Source organism: Eubalaena glacialis, chromosome X (genome assembly GCF_028564815.1).
Source record: "Eubalaena glacialis isolate mEubGla1 chromosome X, mEubGla1.1.hap2.+ XY, whole genome shotgun sequence".
NCBI classification, from domain to species: domain Eukaryota; kingdom Metazoa; phylum Chordata; class Mammalia; order Artiodactyla; family Balaenidae; genus Eubalaena; species Eubalaena glacialis.
The window spans coordinates 7,304,053-7,329,043 of record NC_083736.1 but is presented as its reverse complement, the minus strand read 5'-3'; the positions used below and the strand labels follow the sequence as shown (position 1 = coordinate 7,329,043).

Genomic DNA, 24,991 nt, shown 5'->3' with positions numbered 1-24,991 from the left:
AATTATATAGAGAGTTTTCCTTTGATATCCATGAGAGATTTGTTCTAGGACCCCCACGGATACCAAAACCCACAGAAGCCCTGGTCCTCATCCGCGGGAGCCTTTGTCCTCATCCGCGGGGGGCCCTGGTCCGCATCTGCGTGGGGTCTTCCGCATCCGCGGGAGCCGTGGGCCGGGGGATGGGCAGTGCAGACGGTCGGCTGTTTATAAAATTTGTATACTATAGATATTGAATATATACATGTGCATATATATATCTGGGGGCAAAAATACTGTATATACTATTCATTGGAGACGCAAGCCACCTAGGTAAGTCTATCAAAGGCAAGGCACCATTTCCTCAGGACACTGCAGTCAGCTCTGCCATGTGACCCTCGTTTATATCAAGACCAGGACCCCATCCTGCTCTAGAAAAGCTGTCCAGGATGCTTCTGGATTTGTGCTTTTGGAGTCACATGGCCACAGATGGATTCAGAGCATCCCGTGACTGTGACCGTGGTACCCAGGGCTGTGTGCTCCTAAAGATGGACCTACATCACAGCCACCTTGACCCAAAGTATCCAGCAGGTGTGGAGGAGTTTGAACTTTTCTGGGTGGCATCCGCATTCTTAATCTCTGTATCGACATTCCGTCTGCCCCCAGCATCAGAAGCCCGTCCTCTGAGGATTCCCCATGCTGAATGAGGCACAGCCTCAACCCCACTCTAGAGCAAAGCTGCCAGCTGCTCACTTTCCCAGGCTCCCTCGCAGCTAGAGCAAGGCATAGGCCTGGCAGAAAATCAGATTCGTGTCCCAAGTCTAAGTTGGAAGCTGGTGCCCAAGGCAAGGGGCCGTGCAGAAGCACTGCTGGAGAGGGGCCGGCAGCTGGCGCGTCTGCTTTGGAAGGCATCCGGGGTGTGCTTTCAGGGGCCAGCCCAGTGTCCAGTGGCATCCGGGGTGTGCTTTCAGGGGCCAGCCCAGTGTCCAGTGGCATCCGGGGTGTGCTTTCAGGGGCCAGCCCAGTGTCCAGTGGCATCTGGGGTGTGCTTTCAGAGGCCAGCCCAGTGTCCAGTGTCGAGGTGTGGGCAGCTCCCAGTGCTGTGTCCGTGCCCGGTGTTATGTGTACAGGCCCGATGCTGTAGCCTAACACGGCACCCCAGCCTGGTTCCCCAGAGATGCCCCCGAGCTGCTCAATGTCCTCATTCATTCCTTTTGGTTTACATTAGCCACAGTCAGGTTTGGAAGCTTGCAAGTGAGAACCCAGGCTGCTGTGATTATCTGGTTCAAGTGACTCCCCTCAGCAGATGGGGTGTCAGCATCGCAGCTGGCAGGGTGGTTTTGACGGGGATGGAGGCAGAGTGAGAGGGGGAGTGGATACCTTCACGTGGCTACGTGCCACGCCCTAAGCTACACCTGGGCACTGGGGACAGAAATAAGCATCAGAGACAGAGGTGCTATCCGTCACTCCGGGGAATAACAAACGAGCACAGCAGATCACGACAGACCACGCCTGGCTTTAAGCAATTTCCCTGTAAGGCTGGCTGCTGCAGGGGGCGGCTATGTTATTGTTTTGTAGACGGTAGCTGGGATGATAAGGGGAAAGATCTAGGGGAGAGGAAGCGATGGTGATGGGAGAAGGGAAGGTTCTTGAAAAGGGGAGGCAACTGGGAACCAGAGCCAGGAGTTTGGACGTGACAGGTGTAGCTGGGAGTGTAGCTTGGGTGGAAAGATAAGCCTGCTCCTATCAGGTGGCTTCTGTTTGATTTCAACTTATTGGCCAGTTTATCACACCTTAAAAAACGTTTAAATGAGTCTACTTATTCCCCCTATTCCAAAGATACCCTCTTCGTCATTTACAGTTGTGTTTCTGGTGGCGTTCCTCTCAAGAACTCTGCTCAAGGGTAAGTATATTCGTAATAGGAGTCCCCATCCCCCAGAGGATTAACTTCAAGTCTTAGGAGAAGGTAATACTGTAACAGTCCCTGCTTCCTCCCACCACGCGTCCCCCCTGCCCTCCCCCAACCCCGAGGCTCCCCACGCCCTCCCCCATCACGGGTCCCCCTCCCCGCGACTCCCCACGTGGTCCTCCACGTGGAGCTGCGTCTTGCTTTGCTTACCTTGCACATGGATGAAGACACTTGGGAGAAAAAGGAGCCAGACTGGAAAGGAAAAAAAAAAACATTCCACCCAATTCTGAGTCTTTCTGTAAGGGTACGTTATCTGCTTCCCGCCCCCTCCCAGCCCTTTTCATGCATCTCACCAAGTGATTTCCAGGCTTCCACCAACAGTGACCACCACCAGCATCCACAGGTGCACAGAAACGTTTCCGTGAATATAAAGAACATCTCAAAGACCCTTTAGGAACAGCACCCAGATATGGGCAGTTGAAAAAAAAAAAAAAGGTCTCTGCACAGTGAGGGGAAACTTGGATTCCCGAAATCAAGTGGGCGCCTCAACGGACAAAACATTTTTAGAATCACTGCAGCACTGGGCTCCATGTATCTGAAGATGAAAGCTGGACAATCTGGATTCAACCCAGTTTCCTTCACAGCACAAAGAAACCCCTTCGAAGCTATGAATATGCTACCAGCATCGTTGCTGAAGCCACCAAAGCCCGCGTCCCACACGCGTCTATCCCGGGAAGCTCTGCCCTGCGCTGTGCGAGCCCACCGTGTTTGCTACAGAGGTCTCCCTGGGGCCTTCCCGTGGCTTTAGCAGCAGGGCCTGGGGTGCTCAGAGCTTCACCCCAAATCCACCATGTGGGAACACGCTTGGTCAACTTGGCAAGACTTAAAAAAGAGAAAAACAAAACCAGGCAAGGCTGAACCCCAGACAACACTGGGGCAGAGAGAGGAAGGGATGGGCCAGCCCCTGGCTCTGTTCCAGCCCAGGATCAAGTTGGGATTAGAGGAAATGGCACCATGACCTTCTTTTGTGACTCATGTGTACAGCCAAACGCAGCCCGTCTCGCTGCGTCTGCCTACCACGGGGACAGCACTTCAATTCAATTATGTCACATCCGTTCACTGATGAAAGTGGCATCAATGGAAACACCTGGCCGGGGCTGGTACTGAGCAGACTTCGGTCAAAGTTTCCAGATGTCTGCATCATGCACAGTGTCTGCTTACCCGTATCCTACCACTTTAGGTTCTGCTAACTACTCAAAGCTCATCCGTGAACTCAAAACTCCCAGCAAACCAACCCCACTGACAGGAGAAAATTGATCCGCTTTGACTTTCTAAAACAGCCAGCCTAAAACACAGTAACACGAAGGAAACATACTAAAAAGCACGCTCCCTTTATATCCTAACGGGGCAGCTGACCCTCCTGCCACGGCGACCCCGAAAGCGGCCCTTCCGCTGTTTTCTCCTGGAGAAAAAACAGAGCTCCGTCTACACTCAGGGGTGTCAGCGTGGGCCCCAGAGGTGCCGACCAAGACGAAGAAAGCACACCCACCAAGTTCTCTATCAAAATAGAGCAATTTATTCAAGACAGTGAATATGATCTGTTGATTCTCTCTTGAAACAAATGAGCTACGACGCACAAAGTGATTCTCTTTCTGGGAGCGCGTGAGGGTGAGGGGCGGGGGGAGAACGAAACGGGGGCCGTGTGGATGGAACAGAATCTGGAAAACGGGACAGGAGCACATCTGGCTGCACGTCTGACACAGACAATAAAAACCGCAGAAGCCAGAATTCACAACCTCAGTGAGTGGCGGAAGGAATGATCCTGCATTTGACAAGAAACACGATTAAAAAAAAAAAAAAAAAAAAAGGTGGAACAAAAGGTTAAAAGAGAAAAACAACAAGGAACAAAAGCAGACCCTTATGTTTGACAAAGTGCACTTCACTTGGCTCCAAGATCTATTTTTAGAAAGACAAAACGAACGTCCCGTTCTGGGTGTCATGCGGGGTCAGATGTGCCCCGTGGGGCAGCATCCCTTTCCCAGGTGTGCACAGAATGATTTCTCAGTCACTGCAAACCCAACGGAAAATTCCGGGAGGACCGTCGTGTTACTCCTGCTTTCAGAATCAAGGTCCCATTTGGTCACCGAGACTGAAGCATTTACTTCCAAGTGTTAGAAGCTGTCAACGACGTCCAACGGTAACACGAGCCACGGGGCACCGAAGACACGGATGCGTCCGCTGAGCGCTGGCTGGCAGGGTGCAGCTGGTGGGCAGCGTCCGCGGCTCAGGGACGGCTGCCGTCCTGCTGAGAGCGGGGATGGGTATCCAGGGGCGCTGGCTGCCTCCTCGTCTTGCCTCCCTGGGGCCCCTGGGAGGCTCCTTCCCAGTGGCCGGCAGAGGACGCCAGGAACGCGGACGGTCTGCCTTCCTCAGCCTCAGGTCACTGCCAGGCCCGGGATCAAGCCCCCGTGTCAGTGGCCTCACAGCCCTCGGCTCCAACCCGGCAACTCCCAACTGGTTCAGATTTACCAAGAGACTAAAGTCAACACTTGGAGACCCTGGGTACCGACCGTCCGGTGAGGATCGTCTCGTGAACCGACTGTCTTCACCCGTCAGCAGGCTTTGGCTTGTCAAACACAAACTGTATCCTGACCCTGGACAGCTGATGTCTGTAGACGTGACACATTTTCATTGGGTGAGGGGGTCCAGATGGTGTTCGTCTAGATCCCCCCAAACTGCACCTCAAACCTAGTAACTTCTCGGTGGCAGGGAATTACCAGTGTACCCGGGGATGTCTGCCATCTTCACAGATGGCAGTGGAGACTCCGGAGAACTCTGATCTTCTTAAAGGCCAAGCGTTTAGGTAACAGATCCCGAATAAAATGCTCCACTCATACATAAACAGAGCACTTGTTGGTCTTCTACAGACGGGGCTTGAATGACTCGCAGATCCATGGAGGCCCATTAATGATCCGAGAAAGATGAATGCACTCTGGCTTTTGGGGCTGGTCCCGGGACAATCCAAGTTTTGCAGGAGGGCCTGGTCTGCTCTGCCCGTTAGCTTCTGGCTCCACGGACAGACACCAGCCTCTAAGTAACATCGGGCCTTGTTGCTGGAACACACACACGGCTGCACCCTGCCTGCCGCCAGCCCCCCGGGGCCCGGCCCCCTGCCCCATCCCGGCCTGTGCCTGCAGGAAGACGGATGAACCCAGAGGCCCTGTCTTCCGCTGCTTCCCCCGCTGCTAATTTAAAAGATAGGTCAGCGTCGGGTTATGACAACAAAAGTACAAAGGTCACCTGATCCAATGAAAGGAAACTCCTCTAGGAACACAAAGCCATGTTTAATTTTTTAAAAACAGTAAAAAGATTCATTATTACAAAAAGAAAACCTTTCTCCTCCTCTGTTGCAAGAGGAAGAAACTATGAAGAGGACAGAATTAGTGACAGTCTACCTACGTAATTCACCTTCAGGACCGAAAATCTCTCTCCCTGTTCGTTTTTGTCGTTATTAGACCCAGTGAGATCCTGGAGCCTCTCCCATCAGCTGTGCAAGGACCGGCCGAGGTGCTCTTGGTGGGGGGCCCACAGGTGGCCCCGCGGCCTGAATGATGCCAGGCAGCATCCTGCTGAGTGGACGGCTGTGACGGCCCCTTCAATGCCGCTGGTCCTGGGAACGCTTCTTGGGTCCAAAGGCACGCTTCTCCAGGTCTCTCCTGCCGGCTACTATACGGTCAACACACCCTGAAAGATGCCAAGGTCGTCTTCGAGCTGGAAGGGCCCGGATTTTCCTCTCTGGCCGTAGAACAGTCCCAACGCCGACCCCAGGGCTGGCCCCTTCCCACCCAGAGTCCTCACTGCCTCTCGTGAAGCTGAAAGAGAAAAAGCTACCTCAGACCCTGCCTGTGTCTTCCTAAACTTTATTTTTTTTTAAATATGAATCACACAAAGCTCTCTATGTCTGATGGCCATTTTAGGATTTTAAAATTGTTTTAACATAAAAATATTTTTTTTTTCCTCCAAAAATATTCTGGGCTCTTTCTAAGTCACTTTTTTTTTTTTCTCCTGTAAAAAGTCCCCCTGCCCTGCCTTCTTACATAAAGCACTTAGTATGCGCCAAAAGTGCCCTTGAGACCTAAGATGGGAAGCGACTATGAGGAAGGGGCGGAGAGAGTGCGCGAGGCAGAGGGAGGGAGGGAGGGAGGGGAGGGCGAGAAAGCCCCGCCTGTCAGAGACTCTGTGAGGGGGTGATGCCAACCAAGACCACGAAGGAAGGAGAGGTGGAGGGGGCAGGCGACACCAGCAAAGAAGCAACACACCCAAAACAGTTTCCACCTCAGACCCAAGGCCCCCAGACGACAGGATTCCAGCCCATAGAAAAACCACGGGACAAAGAGTCTAGAAAATAGAAAGTGTTGGGATTACAAAGTTGCCCATTTCATCCGTACAAACTGGTCTTTGAACATCCTTGTGAGAGTAACTGTAGTGTCCAAATTTTTAGGAAAAAAAAAAAAAAAAACCCACCACGTGAGGAGTTCCCCACCCCCCTTTTGGTTTATCACAGCATTTTTTTTCTTTTTCTTTTTGGCACAGTTTTTGTTTTTTTTTTTTTCTTTTCCTCTCAGCCATCAGAGCCTGTTCTGGATGGAAACCAAACCATGCACCGTCTAGCTGGTGGCTTCGTGCTTCCCAGGCTGAATGTTCCAGGTGGAAACCATTCTTTCCCCCTTTGATATGACTGTGTGTATGTTTTTGTTTTAAACTTCTTGATAAAGATTACAAAAAAATAGAGACTCCTGTGGCCAGGGATGAGTTGATTTCAAAGTACACTCTAAGGTCAAGTTCGTACAGTTTTGGAGCTGACAGAATTGTGTTTGAATAGTGCTACAACCCCACACATTCACTGCTGGTCCGTTAGAATTCTCTTCTTGTTTCTAAAATATTTCATGTTTACTTTCGCAGATCTAAGACACACACCTGGAAGGAAAGAGAAAGCGCCTGTTATCTTGAGACACGACACAAGATGCCTTTAGAGCAGAGGCTGGCAAACGGCCCATGGACCAAATCCAGCCTGCCACCCACTTTTTACAAAGTTTTATTGGTACACAGTAGAGAGGGTTCAGAGCATCTCTAACGACAGGCTGACGTCTGAGCACCTGACCAACCAACCCCAGGCAAACAGGACAGAGAGGAATAGCCAGGTCAAGGGCTATGCTAGGAACTAATGGGGTGGCCACAGCCATTGGCGGGTGTCACGGACCAGACACCGACATGGCGGGGCAGAGGGCAAATCACGCCTGAGCACACATTTGGGGGCCGGGCTGACATCCAGCCAGCCAGCCCATTGCCACCTGCCCTACAGCTCATGGCAATTCCAAGTGCAGGCATGAATCCAAAAGCTAGACATCTTAGGCGATCAACATAGGGCCACTGGGACCCCGGAGACCCGTGGAATGCAAAGTCGGGCCTTTATCACCAGAGGGCCCAGCAGGCTGGGAGGCAAGACAGGACCAAGTTTCTCAGCCTCGGCACCTGCGATACTTGGGGCCAGTCACTTCTCTCCTGTGGGCATCCCGTCCACTGCAGGAGGTTCAGCAACAGCCCTGGCCTCCACTCACCAGACGCCAGCAGCCCCCGACCAAAGCGGTGGCAACCAAAATGCCTCCAGACATTGCAGATGCCCTCCAGGGGCAGAATCACCCCGGTTGAGGACCACCAATTTCACTGAGAAAACGTCATTCAGGAAGTAAGAGAGACGGCTGCTCCCAGAGGCGGTGCCAGCCCCGAAGTTTCCTTCACCAACACACACTGGCTGCGGCCCTCGGAGGCCACCACAGCGCTGGAAGCCCCCGCGGGTATCAGGGGTCTGACTTTTCGTGTCTCCACCGCCGAGCCCTCCGCCCCCCAGGAAACTACGGGTGCTGCTTACGGAGCCGTCCGACGCGCTGGCGCCCACTTTGTCCCCTCGGGCGTTCCAGCACACCTCGAAGATGCCGCCGGTGCCTCGGTAGCTGTGGACGAGACTTCCGCTCTGCAAAGCAAAGCCGCCATCACTCGCGATGCAGAGTGCCGACGTGGACCCCCAGGGTGTGAGCACAGAAACTTTCAAACATAGAAGCTAACGGAATTTTCAGTGACCGTAACGCGCCTCTCAGACCTGCTGCCACGGGGGGCATAGCTGACCTACGGCAGCCCGCGGAGTCGGCCTAAACATGTTTCAGCCGAGGTCACGCCTCCCAGGGGTCATTCCCAGGGGCCAACGACTGAGGGTGGCAGGGGGACTGAGGCAGCCAGGGAAGGAGCAAGTCAACAAGATCATACGTGTTTTTATATTTAGAGAAGGCGTCCATCTCACTGACGATTAAGGAGACCCTCAACATGTCTCAAAGAGTTCTGTGATTTATAAAAAAAAATAAAGGGGTAAAACGATTTGATGACTTGCTGACAGCAGGAGTTATCTAACTGATGATGTCATTTTAGAAATCCATCCATCACTATTTCCAGTGAGAGTTCCATGACTAGACTGCTACACGTTAACGTCTGTCTTCCGGGTGGCCTATCTGGGGCTGTGAGGCTGGGCTCAGCACCAGGCTGGTTTCACATAAGGGCCACCGTCGCCTCTTGCTCACCGGGAAGACATGACCACATGAGGCGGCTCCTGGGAAGCCTGAGGTCTCAGTGGACCACCCGCGGGCCCACGCCAGTTAACATGGCTCCCGTACCACCTCCCTGCACCAACCACAAGGGGGCGTGGGCTTGAGAAAGTGCATTCATCTGAATGCCACCCAGGCCTACAGGAATCACGAAGGAGCGTGGGAATCAAACAGGAGGGGAGGGACTTCCCTGGCGGTCCAGTGGTTAGGACTCTGCGCTTCCACTGCAGGGGGCACGAGTTCAATCCCTGGTCGGGGAACTAAGATCTCGCGTGCTGCACGGGGTGGCCAAAAAATACAAAAACAAAAGACAAAACGAAACAAAAAAAAAACCCCAAAAAACCAGGAGAGGAGAGGCCACTTCATCCATCCTGAGGCCACACAGAATGGATCGCTGGCTGTCTGCAGTGATTCCTCCCATAGCACATTTCTCTCTTCCATTAGCAGGAGACCCAAGAGCCCAGTATACTCAAATACCATCTCTCCTTTTACTTCTGTGACAGCATAACCAACAGTGACATTCCCGCTGCTACCCAAACATAAAACACTTCCCTTCAAAAAATCAAAATGCCATGACAACAGCCAACGAATATTCCTCATGGCCCTTGATCTGTTCCCTGAAGAAGCTACAGGAGCTGGTGTGGAGCAGAGGTGGTCAGGGCTGGCCTCACCCCGGACGGCCGATCCCCCTGGAAAGCTCGGATGGAAGGACACTTCTGACCTAGACCTTAGTACCCACAGGGCAGCGTCTCGGGTGGGAAGATGACTGGGTTACGATTTTCCAAGGTGACTCCTCATGCCCAAGAGAAGGAAGTGGCAGGTGGAAGGCGTACCTGCCAAGGACTCAGAAAAAGTAACGAGTCGATGGGCGTCCCTGGCGGGGAAGACCGACCACCCGCACGGAGCACAGGGCAGATGGCACTGGGTCTGGGGTCCACCTGGGGAGCTGGGGTTTGTGTCAGGGCTCCGCGTCCGAGGTCAGGCATTCCTGAGCACACATCCATTCCCTGACTGCTGTTCCGGGCGTGGGCCACCGAAAACATGACTACGGGGGCGCTCCCTCTGGAGAGCACTGGGCGGTGGGAATCGGGGGTTACCTGCGTGTTCCAGATGTGCACACACTTGTCAAAGGAGCCGCTGGCCAAGTGCTTCCCGTCGGGGCTAAAAGCTACACTATAGACCGGTTCCTGGTGTTTGGTGAGCGTGTGGATGCAAACGCCCCGCTCCACGTCCCACAGTCGAACTGTAGAATCGAACGAAGCACTGCAGAGACGGGAGAGAAAACGTCACCACAACACTCGCGGGTTCCCGACTGTTTCCCTAAGACGCGGCACGGACAGCGGGCGCTGCTTTCCTTTCCTGGCTCTTACGTTTCGAGAGACAACAAGCGGGTACACTCTTCCTCTTCTAAAACGTGAACCAGATACACTGAAAACAAAGCCACGGTCGTAAAACAGATCTTCTCCTTCTTTTTTTGGGTGCTGTTATGAGGGAAACAAATTGACATCCACACTCATTTGTCTGTGCGTTTTTCTAAGATATGAATGATATGTACTTTTGTATTCACTACATTTTCTAAAGTGCTCCCACAACTTACAACATCTATCGTTGCCAACTAAAATAATGCTGAGAGCCGTATTTGGGGAAATAGCAAACTGAGCGAATACAGAATTAAAATATAATCGCATCCAAATACACAATCGCACTCCTGGGAGCTGCAAATTTTAGTAATTTCCAAATTTGAAAGAAGAGTACACAGCACAAAGATGCTTTACCCGGCATTCCTTCTCTCTGCAGGGACTTACAGGCAGCAGCGTGTCCCTTTATGCTTGTTAACTAGAAGGATTGCTTACGCTCGTTAATGGGTGCCACGTGATACAAAGCACCTTCCAAGTTATAAAAAAAGGAGAAAAGATAGCGTTCTGTATCCTAGACATTTAAGTGGATTTCAGGACAACTACTTGAAATAAGAGAGTAATGGCCTTGGTGTTTTTCTGGATCGGCCTTTCAGCTGATGTGGGACTTCAGTCCAGTGTTTTCTAAGAGATGGCCTGGGGTCGGTCCTTTAAGTAACAAGAGTCCTTGCTGCCTGGCGAGGCCGCCCACCCCACGGCTACACAGCAAAGACGGAGGGCTCTCCCTCATTTATAGGAGGGCCGTGCCACCTGCCACTTCTCCCCACAACCCTGTTCTCTGCAACTATACACAACAAACCCACTGCTGCTTCCTGGCAGGGAAACATTCCTTCCAAGCCTGGTCTTTCCCAGGCTAAACAAACACCCACGCTTTGTTGGATCATGGCCTCCGGACCCCTAAGTCATCCGGAAATTCAGCCTCAGGCTCTCTTTAGTTCGTTCTTCTAAAGGTTCGCATCACAATATCATACTGGGATTGGAACAGTATATCCTGCATGGGGTCCGATGAGCCCGGGGACAAGTCTGCTGACCACAGCCTAAGTGATGTAGTTCTGCGGAGGCCACTGTGGTGACTTATAACCACTCTTCTCAGTTCTGGCATCTGACTGACTAGCCACTCCTCTGCCTCCAATGCTGGTGTCTTAGGGGGTTCACTGTATAAACAGTTAGGTCAGATCTAGCTGCGGCTGGGGAGACTTTATCACCATTCAGCATTCTCACCACCTGCAGCTCCAAGCTGAACCAGGCACACCAAGCCCAAGGTCCAAGCTGAATTGTTTCCTTTCTCCATCAGGAAACCAAAGTGCCGGGAGCCTGGACATATACTGATTCCTCCCACCAGCCTCATGGTTAAGACCGTCCTTACCTCAAGTTAGCCGTCACGTGATAATTTGTATCTTGGGGCCCTTTCAAAATCAGCCGCCTCTCCATTTACTTTGGAAGGGCGTAAACACATTTGGAAGACAACTTGGCAATATTTTCTGGGCTCCCTGGATATGAATAACTTTTACCGGCCATGTTGCTGGCTCAGCCACAGTGAGCAAGGTTGCTTTCAGGAACCGAGACCGGGCTGAGGGCTGTCTTCCCTTTACCTTGCTAGCATGATGTTGGAGTTTGGGTTGCTGGTGGCTGGCCCGGTGGGACTCCACTTTATGGTATATATCTCTTTGCTGTGAGCTTGAAGGTCATGGACACACGTATCCTGCTTCATACTCCAGATCTAGAGAACACGTTGGGAACAAGGTGAGCAACGGCTGCTTCTCCCACTGGGGGAGGTTCACCACCATCCATCCCTGCTGGGAGCGTTCCTTAGGTTCCTGCCTTTGGGAGGCTCACGCCCAGTGCGGTGGGCAGCCGGCAAACTGGCCAGCAGAGGGGCCGGCTGAACACCAGGGGGCGCCCATGAGAAAGGCCGCGGGAAGGGAAGGATGCTCCGCAGGACCCTTGACTGATAAGCAGGAGTTCACTGCAGGACAGTGACCTGTCATTTGCAAAGAGGAAAGGTGACAGAGGTGGGAACAGTGCTCGGAACAAAACATCCAGCTGAAGGAGCAGTGAATGCTAAGACCAGCACTGAGTACAGGGGGTCGTCTGGGGTCAAACGGCCCAGCCTTTTAGAATGCTTTACCTTTAATGTCATGTCATCAGAGCAGGATGCTAGCAACATCCCAGAAGGATCCCATTTGATGGCATTGACCTCATTCTGAAAGAGAGCAAAGGGTTTCAAAAAGAAAGAAAGGCCTGGGAGTAGTAATATAGCCTTCCAGCAGGGGGAAGGAGCGCGCTGTCCTCTCTGCAGAAAGCCTACCTGCACCCCCCCTGGATAGAAAAGAACACACCCCAGAGCGCGTGCATATTCCCCTTTGCCTCACTCCGCCTGCCTTGCTCATTTATACAAAATGCACGGCCGTATGCCACACATAACCAGCCACCCTCATCTTATTTCTCTAAGGAAAAAAAAAAAAAAAATCACAAGTAGGAAGGAAGCCAAATGAATTTACACAGGGTAAGGGCAGCACATAAAACCAGGAAGACCAGTAAGTTATTTTAAAGCTGACTTGGAAAGTCATTTTCCTGCTCACTCGTAATACAGCAGCTACCCGCTCTGTCTAAATCTGTCAGGACATCTCTCTTCTGGTGCTGAGTGGAGGGGAGGAAACGTAAAGAAGCAAGGTTACCAGAGGGGTAACCCAGGCCCAAGACGATGTGACCTGAACACACACGCAGATGAGCACAGCTTACTTGGCTATTTCCAGAGCAAACAGCCAAGTAAACAGAATGCTGTAACTCGGCACATAGGGAAAGCTCTGGCAGGCAGGCCAGTGTGTGATGTGGACCGGGGGGAGGCGCAGAAAGGAACAAGGCTGCAGGCAGCCTTCCGGTTCTGGGGGCCAGGGGACCTCGAGGCTGAATCCTGGAGGAAGAAGGCAAATGCTCCCGTGGGCATGGGAGCCGCCTGCAGCTGAGTGGAGGCGGGGAATGATGTGCCCGGCGGGGTGGGCCGGGGAGAGATGGCGGGAGCCAGCCGCGGGTCTCGGGCCTCCCGTTTCTAGTAGGGGGACCGTGGAGCCCCGTCCCGTTCTCTCATGCCTGTTGCTCCAGCCTAACAATTAACTCATTTCACACTCATAATTAACTTCCCAATTAATCCCACACTGCTAAGTGCTCTGGTTTGGATGATAAATTGTAATGGTCACGCTACTTGCTACGGACACTGAGTGTTGAACAGTGTGAGACAGGGAGGGATAAGGCTGCGTCTGCGTTCCATGTGGTACCCGTGGTGGAAGGCCCAGCAAAAAGGGAGGCATTGCAGCCTGCAGTACAAGGAGCAGGCCTGTGGGTGAGCCAGGGAGGTCGAGGAGGCCGGATTGAGTGTGTGTGCACAGGCAAGCGGACCCAGGAGGACACCAAGAGAAGCGGTGCCTGGTGAGAGGTGCGGACCAGGGACAAGGGCAGCGTGGGTGGCTCTGAGTGTAACTGCTGAGAACAGAACCCGAGGGTACATCTCCAAGGGCCTGCCTGCAAGAGGGAGCTGGTGCCCACTGACTGTCCCCAGTCGAACCCCCTCCCACCTTCCAGGGTGAAAGTGGACTTTCCTCTCCCTCCCTCTGCAGCCCAAGTCACAATTCCCAGAAAGCATCCAGGAACGGCTCACAGGGTCTCGGGAAGAAATCAGCTCGACTACATTTAGCTCATAGCTTGTGTGCAATGATGGGTTGCAATGAGACCCATTTAAAGAGCCAGGTGGTGCGATGGCACGAAAGTCCCAAACGGGTCAGCTGGAAAGTCACAAAGATTTCCTAGTAGAGCTCGGGGACAGTCTAGGAGTAGAGGAGAAATAAGTTTAGGTCAGAAAAATTAAAAAAGAAGGGTCTGTTTATAGCCACAACAAGATGTTAACAGGACAGTTGCTCCCTGGGCTCTGAAAGAACCTTCTTTTGGAAGCAGGGACCTGTGGGGACAGAAGCTGGAAAAAGTGGGTACTAAGGAAACAGGCAAGTGCCAAGGACAATGCAATTTATGTCAGGTAAGTTAGAGGCAAGGGATGCTGTGAGTCAAAGGTGGGGAGGAGTGCAGGTGTAAGGTGCTCAAAGCCAACAGGTCCTCCAGGAGGACTTGGGCAGAGGCGGGGGCGTTGCACACGAGAGGGATCTGCCAGGGGAAGGCTGTGAAGAGCCTCATGGGCTATGCTGGGGAATCTGATGATACATCCAAAGAGAACAAAAATGCTAATTTGAAAAGACACACGCACCTCAATGTTCACAGCAGCGTTACTTACAATAGTCAAGACATGGAAGCAACCTAACTGTCCATCAATAGATGAATGGATAAAGAAGATGTGGTACACACACACACACACACACACACACACACGGACTACTACTCAGACAAGAAAAGAATGAAATTCTGCCACTGGCAACAACATGAACTTGGAGGGTATTATGCTTAGTGAACTAAGTCAGACAAATATCGTATGCTATCACTTATATGTGGAATCTAAAAAAATACAACAAACTAGTGAATATAAGAAAAAAGAAGCAGACTCACAGATACAGAGAACAAGATAACGGTTATTGCTGGGGAGAGGGAAGGGGGAGGGGGGCAAGACAGGGGTAGGGGATTAAGAGGTACAAACTATTATGTATAAAATAAATAAGCTACAAGGATATATTGTACAGCACAGGGAATACACCCAATATTTCATAATAACTATAAATAGATTATAATCTTTAAAAATTTGAATCGCTATGTTGTACACCTGAAACTTACATAATATTGTAAATCAACTATACCTCGATAAAAAAATTAATTAATTAAAAAAAGGAATTCAGTTAGAAGTCAGCTGGTGTCTGAGTTTCTTGGATTGAATGTTGATGTTTTCCACCAAATTTAGGAAAATTTGGCAAAATCATTGTTTCAAATAATTTTTCTGTTCCATTCTCTTTTCTTCTCTCTCCATTACACATATATGCTAGAGTGCTTCATACTGTCTCGTAGGTCACTAAGCCTCTATTCATTTGTTCAATCTTTTACCAATTCTTCAAATTGGCTAGTTTCTATGATCTCTCTTCAGGTTTACTAACCTTATTTCTGCAATCTCTCCACCATCCATTAAGATTTTCACTTCAGACACTCTACCTCTCAATTCTGAGATTTCCACTTGACTGTTTTAAGAACAGTTTTCCTTCCTCTGCTGCCCTTCCCCATCTGTTCACTCATTACAAACAGCCTTTCCTTTATGTCCTCATGTAGTCTAATAATAGCTACTTTAAAGTCTTTCCTGCAAAATCCAACATCTGGCTCTTTCCTGCAAAATGCAACATCTGGCTCATCTCAGGCCACTTCTTTTTACACTGCCTGCCCAGATGGATACCTGGGTTAGCCGATCACCTGAGATGGCTACAACAGCCCCAGGAGCAATGGGCTGCAGAGAACTGGTCTGCAGTCACAGTGTCCTTTAACCCTCGGCACAGAGCAGCCGCTCCCGCCTCCCGGCGCCTGCGCGTGAACCTCAACCCGCAGTCAGAAGTCGCACTCACCGTGTGCCCCTGGAACGTCTTGACCGGGCGGTCAGAGCCGAGTCTGCAGACGTGGATGCACATGTCTGTGCTACAGGAGGCGAAGGCAGTGTTGTTCTGCCAATCCACGTCGAGGGCAGGGGCTGTGGAGCAGCACATGGTCAGGGGGGACACGCGCAGTCAGCAGCTGTGCACAGAGCTCAGGAGGCTTGGCAGAAGTAACAGCACAGCCAAGAGGCCTAAGGACAAGGCAAAGCCGCACCCCCAGTGTGAACTCGGCCTCCGTCCCTCGCAGACCGTGAAGTCTGTCCTTCACATCTGCAGGGATGACCAGAGGCCTGCAGAGAGAGACCCCGCGACGCCGCAGGTGCCAGAAGCACACAGCGGCTTGCTCCCCTGGCACAGGTGAGACAGGGCAGGCGAGAAGCACGCCGCCTGCTCCGGCACCTTGCCGCTCCCAGGAATATCACTGTGCTGGGCTGACTGGATACAGAGGAGAGGAAAAAGATTTCACACCCTCTGTTCATAGTATCCACACTGAGAAAATCTCCCACACGGAATTCCCCGGTGGTCCAGCGGTTAGGACTCTGTGCTCTCACTGCCGAGGGCCCGGGTTCGATCCCTGGCCGGGGAACTGAAATCCCACAGGCCACATGCCGCGGCCCAAAAAAGTCCCCCACCACACAATTAATGCATTCCACCAACTGGAGGATGCTTACCGTTGACAAGAACCCCTGAGGGGACACAAGTGACCTTATGATGAACACTGCCTCTGGCTCCTGGGCCTTTCTCAGGGGCAAGTGGCTCCAAGACCTCTGTGAGGTTTGGGGGATGGTGACGGCCCTCTTCCCTTCTCCCAACCTCCCCGGGAGACTACTCAGCATCTTTGTTCTCTCCACACACTTCCTTGCTTCTGGGCAAACAGAGGGTTAAGTCCTGCAAGCCCCTGGTGAGATCTTCATCGACAGATCGGTCCCTAACCGTGTCCCACGTGTGTTTCTTACAGGCAGGTCAGCACTGAATTGGGAGAAGAATCCAGCTTCCTCAGGATACGCTAACTCGGACCGCCCCCTCCCGTGCTCAGCCTTCAGGTAAGAGGTGCCCCCGTGCACACGCGCCAGCCTGCCACAGCTGCAGCGCTGGATCCCCTTAGCTCCCTTGTCCAGCTCTGTCCCCACACAGAGGCTATGGGTGGGAGGATATGGCCGGGAGGCAGCACTGGCTTTTTCAACAACCCAGGGCGTGCATCTCTGTGCGTCACACCCCCTGCGGAGCGGTTCAGCACGGGCCCACGGTTTCTGCTGCATTTCCCACGTGTGCCCAGTGGAACAAAGGAACCGGATCCACTTGGTCAGAAGGATGTTCCTGGGAGCCAGAGAGCAAAGAGCAAAGCCGCAGCTGCTCCTGTTCACGACACTGCACGAGCCAGATCACGAGTTCCTGGGCCAGCCTCTGCAGTGGGGTGTGCAATCAAGACGCCTGGAAGAGCGACAATCTGGCGGGCGTTTCAGGGGATGGTGACCAGCACCTGGCCGTAAGAATTAACGTGCGCTGAACCCCTGCCATCTCAACGGAGGATGCTGTGTACTCAGGTGTCTGGCCCCATTCTGCGTCGATGGTGCTGCCAGGACCCTGCCCTCCCCCCAGGAGCTCACCATCCAGTGTGGGTGGGGACAGGTAACAGGGCTAAGCTATTCTAGGGGTCTGCGTGGCCTCCCTGCCCACACTTGGCCAATGATGTTTGACCGTCAGCAGCACTCTAGGTGCAGCCAAGCATTACTTCGCTTTTTTTTAAAAAAAAACTTTTAATTTTGAAATGCTCACAGAATCGCAGGACGCTGCAAAGATGTAACAGAGAGGCCCCACGTGGTACCCTTCCCCCACTGGTGGCACTTTATGCCCCTACAGTACGACGCCCAGACCCAGAAGGTGAATGGGTGCCATGTGTGTGCAGTGCTGCACTGTTCGATCACATGCGCAGGCCTGTGTAACGACCACCGCAGTCAAGATCCGGAACCCTGTTCCATCACCACGAGGACCTCCCTGTGCCACGTTATCAGCACACCACGCCCTCCCTGGACCACTCCTAAACTCTGGCTCCACATCTAAAATTTCGTCATTTCGAGAATGTTACGTAAATGGCATCATCCAGCATGTGACCCTTGGAGACTGGCTTTTTCCACGCAGCAGACCCCCTTGAGAACCTATCCAAGCCGTCGTGTGTCATCCATAGTCTACTGGTAACCTGTTCCTTGTCACTGCTGAGCGGTGGAACACCGTTACGCTCTGAGCTAACACTTCCTGCTGATGGTGAACAGCTGACGCCCCACACCAGGCCTTCATGGCGAACACCTAAGGGGCGAGGCGGTTTCACAGATCAACTCACCAAATGCTAAGGAAAGGTGCCCCTACCGCTCTCCCTGCCTGCGCTTCATCCTGAAAAACAGCACCCTTTCTTTTCTTCCATCTTGGACAGTCTCTACCACACCACTTGACACTACAAAGAAAGAGCAAATAACACACAGAGCTTCCTGACCCAGCAATGGGATATGGGTCGACCTCATGGGCAGCAGAACCGCAGGTGAGAAGCTCTCTCAGGACACAAGAGGCATGTGGTCTGTGGGATGGAAAGCCATTCCATGGACCTTGGGAATGCTATGGGAATATCATATTCCGCTGGATGACTTGGTACACGAACTCTTAAGATAAAACTGTTAGACGAACCTTACTGATGGCTATTTTGGGCAAATCATTCTCTGAAAAACAGAAGCCAGAGCTGTCTTCATTACAGATATTCTCCCATCACATGAGCACAGAATTCAGCACACCTGGTGTTCTACGACTCTGCCCTGTCACTGAATCCCTCCTGACAACAAAGGTAGGGACGGTCTTGGGATTTATGCCAAGCACGATGGAAACCCACCAGACTCACTTGCTTTGGTCTGCAGAGTCTACAGCATAGATGTCTGACATGGAGATGACACACACAGATCAAAACCTGGAGACTGGGTTGCCAGGGACTGGGGAAAGCGGGAATGGAGAGTGAGTTCTTCATGGGTAAGGGGCCTCCTTATGGGATGACAGAAATGTTGTGGAGCTAGACAGTGGTGAATGCTTTGTATATGCTGCCCGCTCCAAACACACACACACACACACACACACACACAGAGACACAGAGACACAGACACACACACAGACACATACACACACAGGCACAGACACACACACACATACACACACAGGCACACACACACACACACACACACACACACACACAGACACAGGCTGGGATGCCAAGCTGCCTGCTCTTGGAGCCCTGTCCGTTTCCTGGTGGGGAAATATATTCTATAAAATGTTCACCAACTTCCACATCATCAATGGTGCCAGACTAAAGCAATAAGAAAATTCACCGGCAGCCCCAGCAGGCGTCTCCGGTGTGGTCCCAAGGACAGCCGTGGAAGAGACGGGCTGCCTCTCCAGGGTGGCGGGGTGCACACCGGCGCCTCCCGGGTCTGCCTCCGTCAGGAGGGAACGGCGTGCCGCGTGGAGTAACGGACGCTGGCGTCCACGCATTCGTCTCAGTCGTGTCAAGGCCTTGTCGGGACCTTTCCTCATAGTCTGCTCCCTGCAGGACCGCGTCCCCCGCGTGGAGCCCTCCCTGGGCACGGAGGAGATGCACTGCCTGGGGGAGGCCTTGGGGCCAGTCCTCCAGTCCAGACCATCGCCAGGCACCCAGAAATACCCAGCAGGAAAGGCCCTCTGATCCCCTCCTAAACACTGTCTCGGGGCCACCTGACACAGGAAACAGTCACCCTGTACACTCAGCGATTCCCTCTCAATGGAGGCGACGCCTCCGCGAAGGGAAGCGGCATCTACTCCCTGCTGTCAACTTCAAGCCAGCTTCTCCTAACAGTTTATTAGTTTCCGTCTCTGTCCTAAGGTAAGAGACCACATCTCACAACAGGACTGAGTCACACGGAACATGAAGCATCAGGTGGGAATCTGGGAACCCGGACCCCCTAGACCCCTGGCTGCCCCACGTGGCCTGGTGAGGACCCAACACACACAGAGACGTGTGTGGTCGACAGCAGCAGCTACACGTCCGTGCAGGCAAGAGCACTGCAGGCCCGACACTGCTCCCTGTAGGAAGGCTTGGCGGCAAGGATGGCGTTGAATCCGGACTTCCCACCATGCCCTAACTGTTAAGAACAGCTTCTGTGCCTCCACCGTCTGTGCAAACAACGTGGTTTATACTGAATCCCACGCTCCTCCTGGGAGTGAAGAATTCGGGTGCAGGCGGGCGTAGGGTGCCTACTAACCAGAAATGCTGGGCACCAGGCTCTGCTGACTTTACACGACCTTTCACACGCATGATCACCGCTTGCTCCTGGGGGAACCCAGCATGTCCTATGCGACTCCATCGGGAGACCACCTTTGGAAGGTCTGGATCTCGCCCCATGTGCCTTTGCCCTCTGCTGACATTGCTTTGTATCCTTTTACTGTAATACATCTGAGCTGTGAATTCAACTGCACGCCCTGGGAGTCCTCCCGGGTGAACTGCCGAAGCTGGGCGAGGTCTTGGGGACGCCCCCGACACAGCGCCCTTGGGGCAGTAGCAGAAAGGAGCCCACACCAGGTCTGGGGCTGGTTCGCCGCTGTGTCTTTAAACTGTTGAGCAAACGAGCGCTGAGTGTATCTGTATGTTGGAGACCTCAAGAGCAGTGCTTCCTGTGAGAAGGGTTTCCTCCCTACCAGCTGTATTCCGTGCACGCCATCCTCTAAGTATTCACCATTACTTTAAGGGACACTTCCTAGGACTCTGAATTATTATTTTTGAATGACAAAGAATAAAAAAGGAAATTTTAAAAAATACTCACCGGAATGAAACGGAAACTGCTGTTTGGCCTCTCCTGTGTGGGCATCCCAAATTATTGTTGTCTGTGCTCCGCAAAAAAATAAAAAAAAAAGTTAGTTACTATTCTTCTTGCAAAGTTTTCTCTAGAAAAAGTTATGATACAAGAAAATGCAGTGAGCCCCTCTTTTTTCTAAAGCAGCGCTGTCCAATAAACGGTATACAAATAGCATGCAAGTCACACAGAAAGTTTAACGTTTTCAGTCACCACACTAAAAAATTAAAAAAGAAACCAGTAAAGCTAATTTTAACAATGAAGTTTACTTCACTCCAGCATGGCGAAAATATTATCATTTCAACATAAGATCAATATACTCGTATCAACAAGATATTTGGCATTCTCCTTTCCACCCGTGTCTTTGGAATCCAGGGTGTGTCTTACACTTAACGACCCAGATGGTCACACTCATGAAGTTGGCCACACGCGCTGGTTACTCCACCAGACACAGCAGCTGTAACTGATACTCGCAAAACTACCAGTTTCGGTGGGAAATCCCCCGTCTCCCCAAACATGAAAAACTACTGAAAAAACTGTAACGATAAACACCTTTTTGGCACTTTTCCCAATGAAAAGCTGCAGAAAGGGGTATTTCTGAAAATTCCCCTGACCGTCACTCCATGAATTGGGATCACTAGACAGAGTAGAGAATTGGGTTACACTGGGGTCTGGCACTGATTTATTTGGTCTATATATAAGGAGAAAAAAAAAAAATGATCTCCTCCCCGGAAAACAAAGTAAATCACAAATGCTTATGAACGTACTAATGCTGGGAGACACTTAGGGAAGAAGCCATCGGGCAGCTCGATGAAGACCACTGGAATTAGTTCTTAATCAACTGGAACTTTCAACTGAATTGGAACCTTTACACCTCCCTATCAATGACGTTTAATAAAGATTTTACTTTAAGAAGAACTAGTTCTATTTTGTATCAACAGCAGTAATTTTCAGAGGAAATACTCAGAGCAATGAGTATCTTTGAAACTTTTGGCCAGCTCTAGACCAATTAACAATTTTTTTTTTTTGGGCCGCGCCGCAGAGCTTATATAGGATCTTAGTTCCCCGACCAGGAACTGAACCCAGGCCCTTGGCAGCGAAAGTACGGAGTCCTAACCACTGGACTCCCAGGGAATTCCCAACAATTTTTTGTTTGATGGAGTACAACTTTTTTCTTAATTGAGCCACTCACAAATCTGGCAAGGCAGAGAACATATAAACCCTTTCATAATTCTGATACAATTTCACATACTACATCAATAACTGTAACAACTTGTTGATGTTTTAACATTAACTATACACTGGGCAAAAGAAAGTATTCCTTACACAAAAGCTTTCAAGAAACTGAAATACATTTTAGCCACTTTGGGTTAAGCACGCACTGAAGGTCAAAGCCAACATCCCTAAATTACATTTCCTCCCTGAGAATATATCACTTTACAGGACATGACTATTATTCCTGCCATGGTTGACTAATCACGGCAGATAGTGTCTGACTCAGAGGCTACTAGAATTCCAAATGTGCATTTCCACTAACCATCCAGCTCATTGCCTGGTAGAAACAGAAGATAATCAGGCAGAAAATCCAAAATGATTGTAAAAAAAGGCCTCAGGGGCAGGGAGGAGCTGAAGAAGGAAAGAACTCTTTGGAGGAGTGTGAAAGCTAAAGGGCAGCTGTTACTGGCGTCCAGGGCCTGAGTTCCAGTCCGACTTTATACCAATGTGTCCCGAGGCAAAGTAGTGAAGTTCTCTGGGGCTCCATTCCTCCCCCTGTGTGAAAAGGGCCGCATCACCCCAGTGAGCCCAGCCCCTCGCATGGGTGTCTACCTTACTCCTGCTCTCAGGGAAGCCTGCGGTCTACAGCGCGAAGCAACAAGTCGTCAGATTAGGAAAACAGAAGCCTGGGGAGAGAAAACCGTTTGTGTTCCTAAAATCACTCTGGGGGGTGTAAGCTTATGCAGAGGACACCCCACGCCAGTGGGCTTCTTCAAGCAGTGGACACACGCAATTTGGGGATTTTCTTCTTTCATCAGTGAACTATGAACCTCAAAGTAAAAGGTGTGACGGGCGGGGGGAGAGCTTTTTTTTTTTTTTTTTTTTTAATTAATTTATTTATTTATTTTTAGCTGTGTTGGGTCTTCGTTTCTGTGCGAGGGCTTTCTCTAGTTGCGGCAAGTGGGGGCCACTCTTCATCGCAGTGCGCGGGCCTCTCACTGTTGCGGCCTCTCCTGTTGCGGAGCACAGGCTCCAGACGCACAGGCTCAGTAATTGTGGCTCACGGGCCTAGTTGCTCCGCGGCATGTGGGATCTTCCCAGACCAGGGCTCGAACCCGTGTCCCCTGCATTAGGCAGGCAGATTCTCAACCACTGCGCCACCAGGGAAGCCCGGGGGGGGAGAGCTTTGATAAAGGTCTGTAGAGCAGTCTACAGTACATTAAGACACGATGTGCTATAAATGAACACTAGGATCAAAACCACAGAAACAAAACAGATCCTTCTGATTTCTTAACGGGAGGCAGAATTCTCAGCGTTCATAGAAAGCATGATGTTATCTGAGATTAAACACAAATGAGCATCTACAGATCACAGCAATGTATCTTAAGCAAACACTCACTTTGTCTACTCCAGCACTCAAAATGTAATTCCCCTTCTTGTTCCATTTCAAGGCAAAGATGGGGCCTTTATGTTGGCCTAAGGTGCTGGCCAGGTTACCTGGTACGTAAAACACAAACACAGCAAGCAGGGTGACTTTCGAGCCTCGGTCTGTTCACCGGATGATGACCAACCAAGCACCTCCTCTCCGACCCCAACGCAAGGGAGTCAGGACTTACCGTCTTCTGTCCATATTCTCGCAAAACCATCATAGGAACCTGTAGCCAACAGTGTGCCGTCACTCTGCAGGCCAGGGAGAAACACAGACCAACAGAAACGGCTTAGTAGAGGCAGCACTGAAGAAGAGCCCCTCACGTTACACCTGGGCCGGAGCACCCGATGTCAACAACAGGCTCCCAGTCACGACTCACCAGTCACGCTGGCCTACGTTAGCTCACACTGCCCTTCAAGTAAAATGTGAGACAAAACAGCCTCCCTGCATACAACGATCGTGGAGGCGAGGGGACAAGGGAAACACATTGCAACCCCTCACCACTGAGGACGTCCATAAAAACACTGTGCGAAAAGCTATTGTGAGACTCCTGGAGACTTAGGTGAGCTCTTAACAGTATGTGCAAATAGAGAAGAGTGGCGAAATGACAGAATATGCATAAACATGATAAAGGGCAAGAAAATCAAAAGATGTTCCAATCAAAAAAAAAAAAGAGTCAGTGAGTTCTGTGTCTCTCACGTATTAAATGCACGTAACACAGGTGCTCAAGCGTCAGGGTGGAAAGTCATCTTTCCTTCGTGACAACTCACAGAGCGCCAGCAGAACGGATTCCCCGATAAAACCACCAGACTCCATCCTGCCAACGTGTGGCTACTGAATACCCGGCTAGAGGTCCGCCAACACGGAGGGCCTCGGGAGGAGCGCTCAGAAACGGGGGCCAGCCCCCCAGGGTGGGCTGACCAACAATACTGCCCCCTTCCTGCGTCTGCCCGGCTCCATCACCATCACGGCGGCCCTCGCTGTGGTTTACAGATGGTCAAGGGTCTGGGCGGTGGCGGAGGCTTACGTTCCAGTCCAGCGAGGTCACGTCTTTGTTACTGGGGACGTCATGCCCCCCCTCCCGTATACAGTGCCTCAGCACGAGCTGCGTGGAGCCCCCGTTGCTGTTTTCATTGAGGTTCCATATCCTCGCAGTCGAATCTCCAGATCTGCGCAAGGAACACACACAGCATTCAGCTTCCGGTCCCAGGGCCAGCAATGCTCATCACTACTTGCTGTCTGGCTAGGTCGGGCATCCTCGGCACGGGGTCCTCCGTCTTTTTGATATCGCTGACTCACAGTGGTTTTCTCTTCCCGACCTTTTTTGCACTTAGTAATTTGGAGTGTCTGTGTACTGCTCCCCACCCCGCTGAGAAAACGGCTGGACCGGGCACTTCCGCACAGCCTGAGGTACTCGGGGCGCCCCAAGCCCTGGTCTGCACTCACTGGGAAGATGCCACCAACAAGGTACGGAGGGAGCGCATGTCCTGGGAGGGAGAACTCGGACACCCAGACCCTGGGCACCCCCAGCCGGACACCCTTACCCGGAAGCCAGGAGATCACTGACAGGGTTCCAGGCACAGATGAACACCTCAGACTCATGGCCCCGAAGGACTGTGGCTTTGTTGGGTGGAATCTCCACGTCTCCGTCTATTTCCATTGGTTTCGAATGATTATCTGTCACAGGAAACAGGAGAAGACACAGGTCTGACGGATACCAAGGAAACTCATCCTCAGGGCGTGTGGGTTTTACAAACAACCTCCTGTGCTGTCACCCATGACGATTACAACCAAATCATTTCGTGTAATTTAGTAGATATGTTACATCTCTTTACAGCCTCCTAATCTGATAGAAGAATAAAAACTGGTATTTATTCTTTATAACTAGGGCGAGGCTAATTTCTAACCACAGCCGGAACGAGACTGGACAGAAAAGGTAACAGCCAGCTGGCTCCTGAGCAGAGCCGG

At 51.6% G+C, this 24,991-nt stretch overlaps 1 protein-coding gene across 3 annotated transcripts in view; it reads right to left on the bottom strand.

The window, feature by feature from the left end:
* Positions 1–3,438: 3,438 nt before the first annotated feature.
* TBL1X (transducin beta like 1 X-linked) overlaps positions 3,439–24,991 on the bottom strand; it is a 223,379-nt gene continuing 201,826 nt past the window's right edge. For 2 of the 3 annotated variants that reach the window (XM_061179409.1, XM_061179408.1), the window contains 12 exons: positions 24,568–24,700; positions 24,051–24,192; positions 23,211–23,274; positions 22,994–23,091; positions 20,350–20,410; positions 15,494–15,615; positions 12,082–12,156; positions 11,546–11,673; positions 9,909–10,019; positions 9,636–9,801; positions 7,815–7,916; positions 3,439–6,862 (listed from right to left, as the gene is read on the bottom strand). In XM_061179409.1, the coding sequence (XP_061035392.1) occupies positions 6,836–6,862; positions 7,815–7,916; positions 9,636–9,801; positions 9,909–10,019; positions 11,546–11,673; positions 12,082–12,156; positions 15,494–15,615; positions 20,350–20,410; positions 22,994–23,091; positions 23,211–23,274; positions 24,051–24,192; positions 24,568–24,700 (1,229 nt within the window). In that variant the 3' untranslated portion in view covers positions 3,439–6,835. The remainder of the gene's footprint in view (positions 6,863–7,814; positions 7,917–9,635; positions 9,802–9,908; positions 10,020–11,545; positions 11,674–12,081; positions 12,157–15,493; positions 15,616–20,349; positions 20,411–22,993; positions 23,092–23,210; positions 23,275–24,050; positions 24,193–24,567; positions 24,701–24,991) is intronic. The other variant, XM_061179410.1, reaches the window with a different exon arrangement.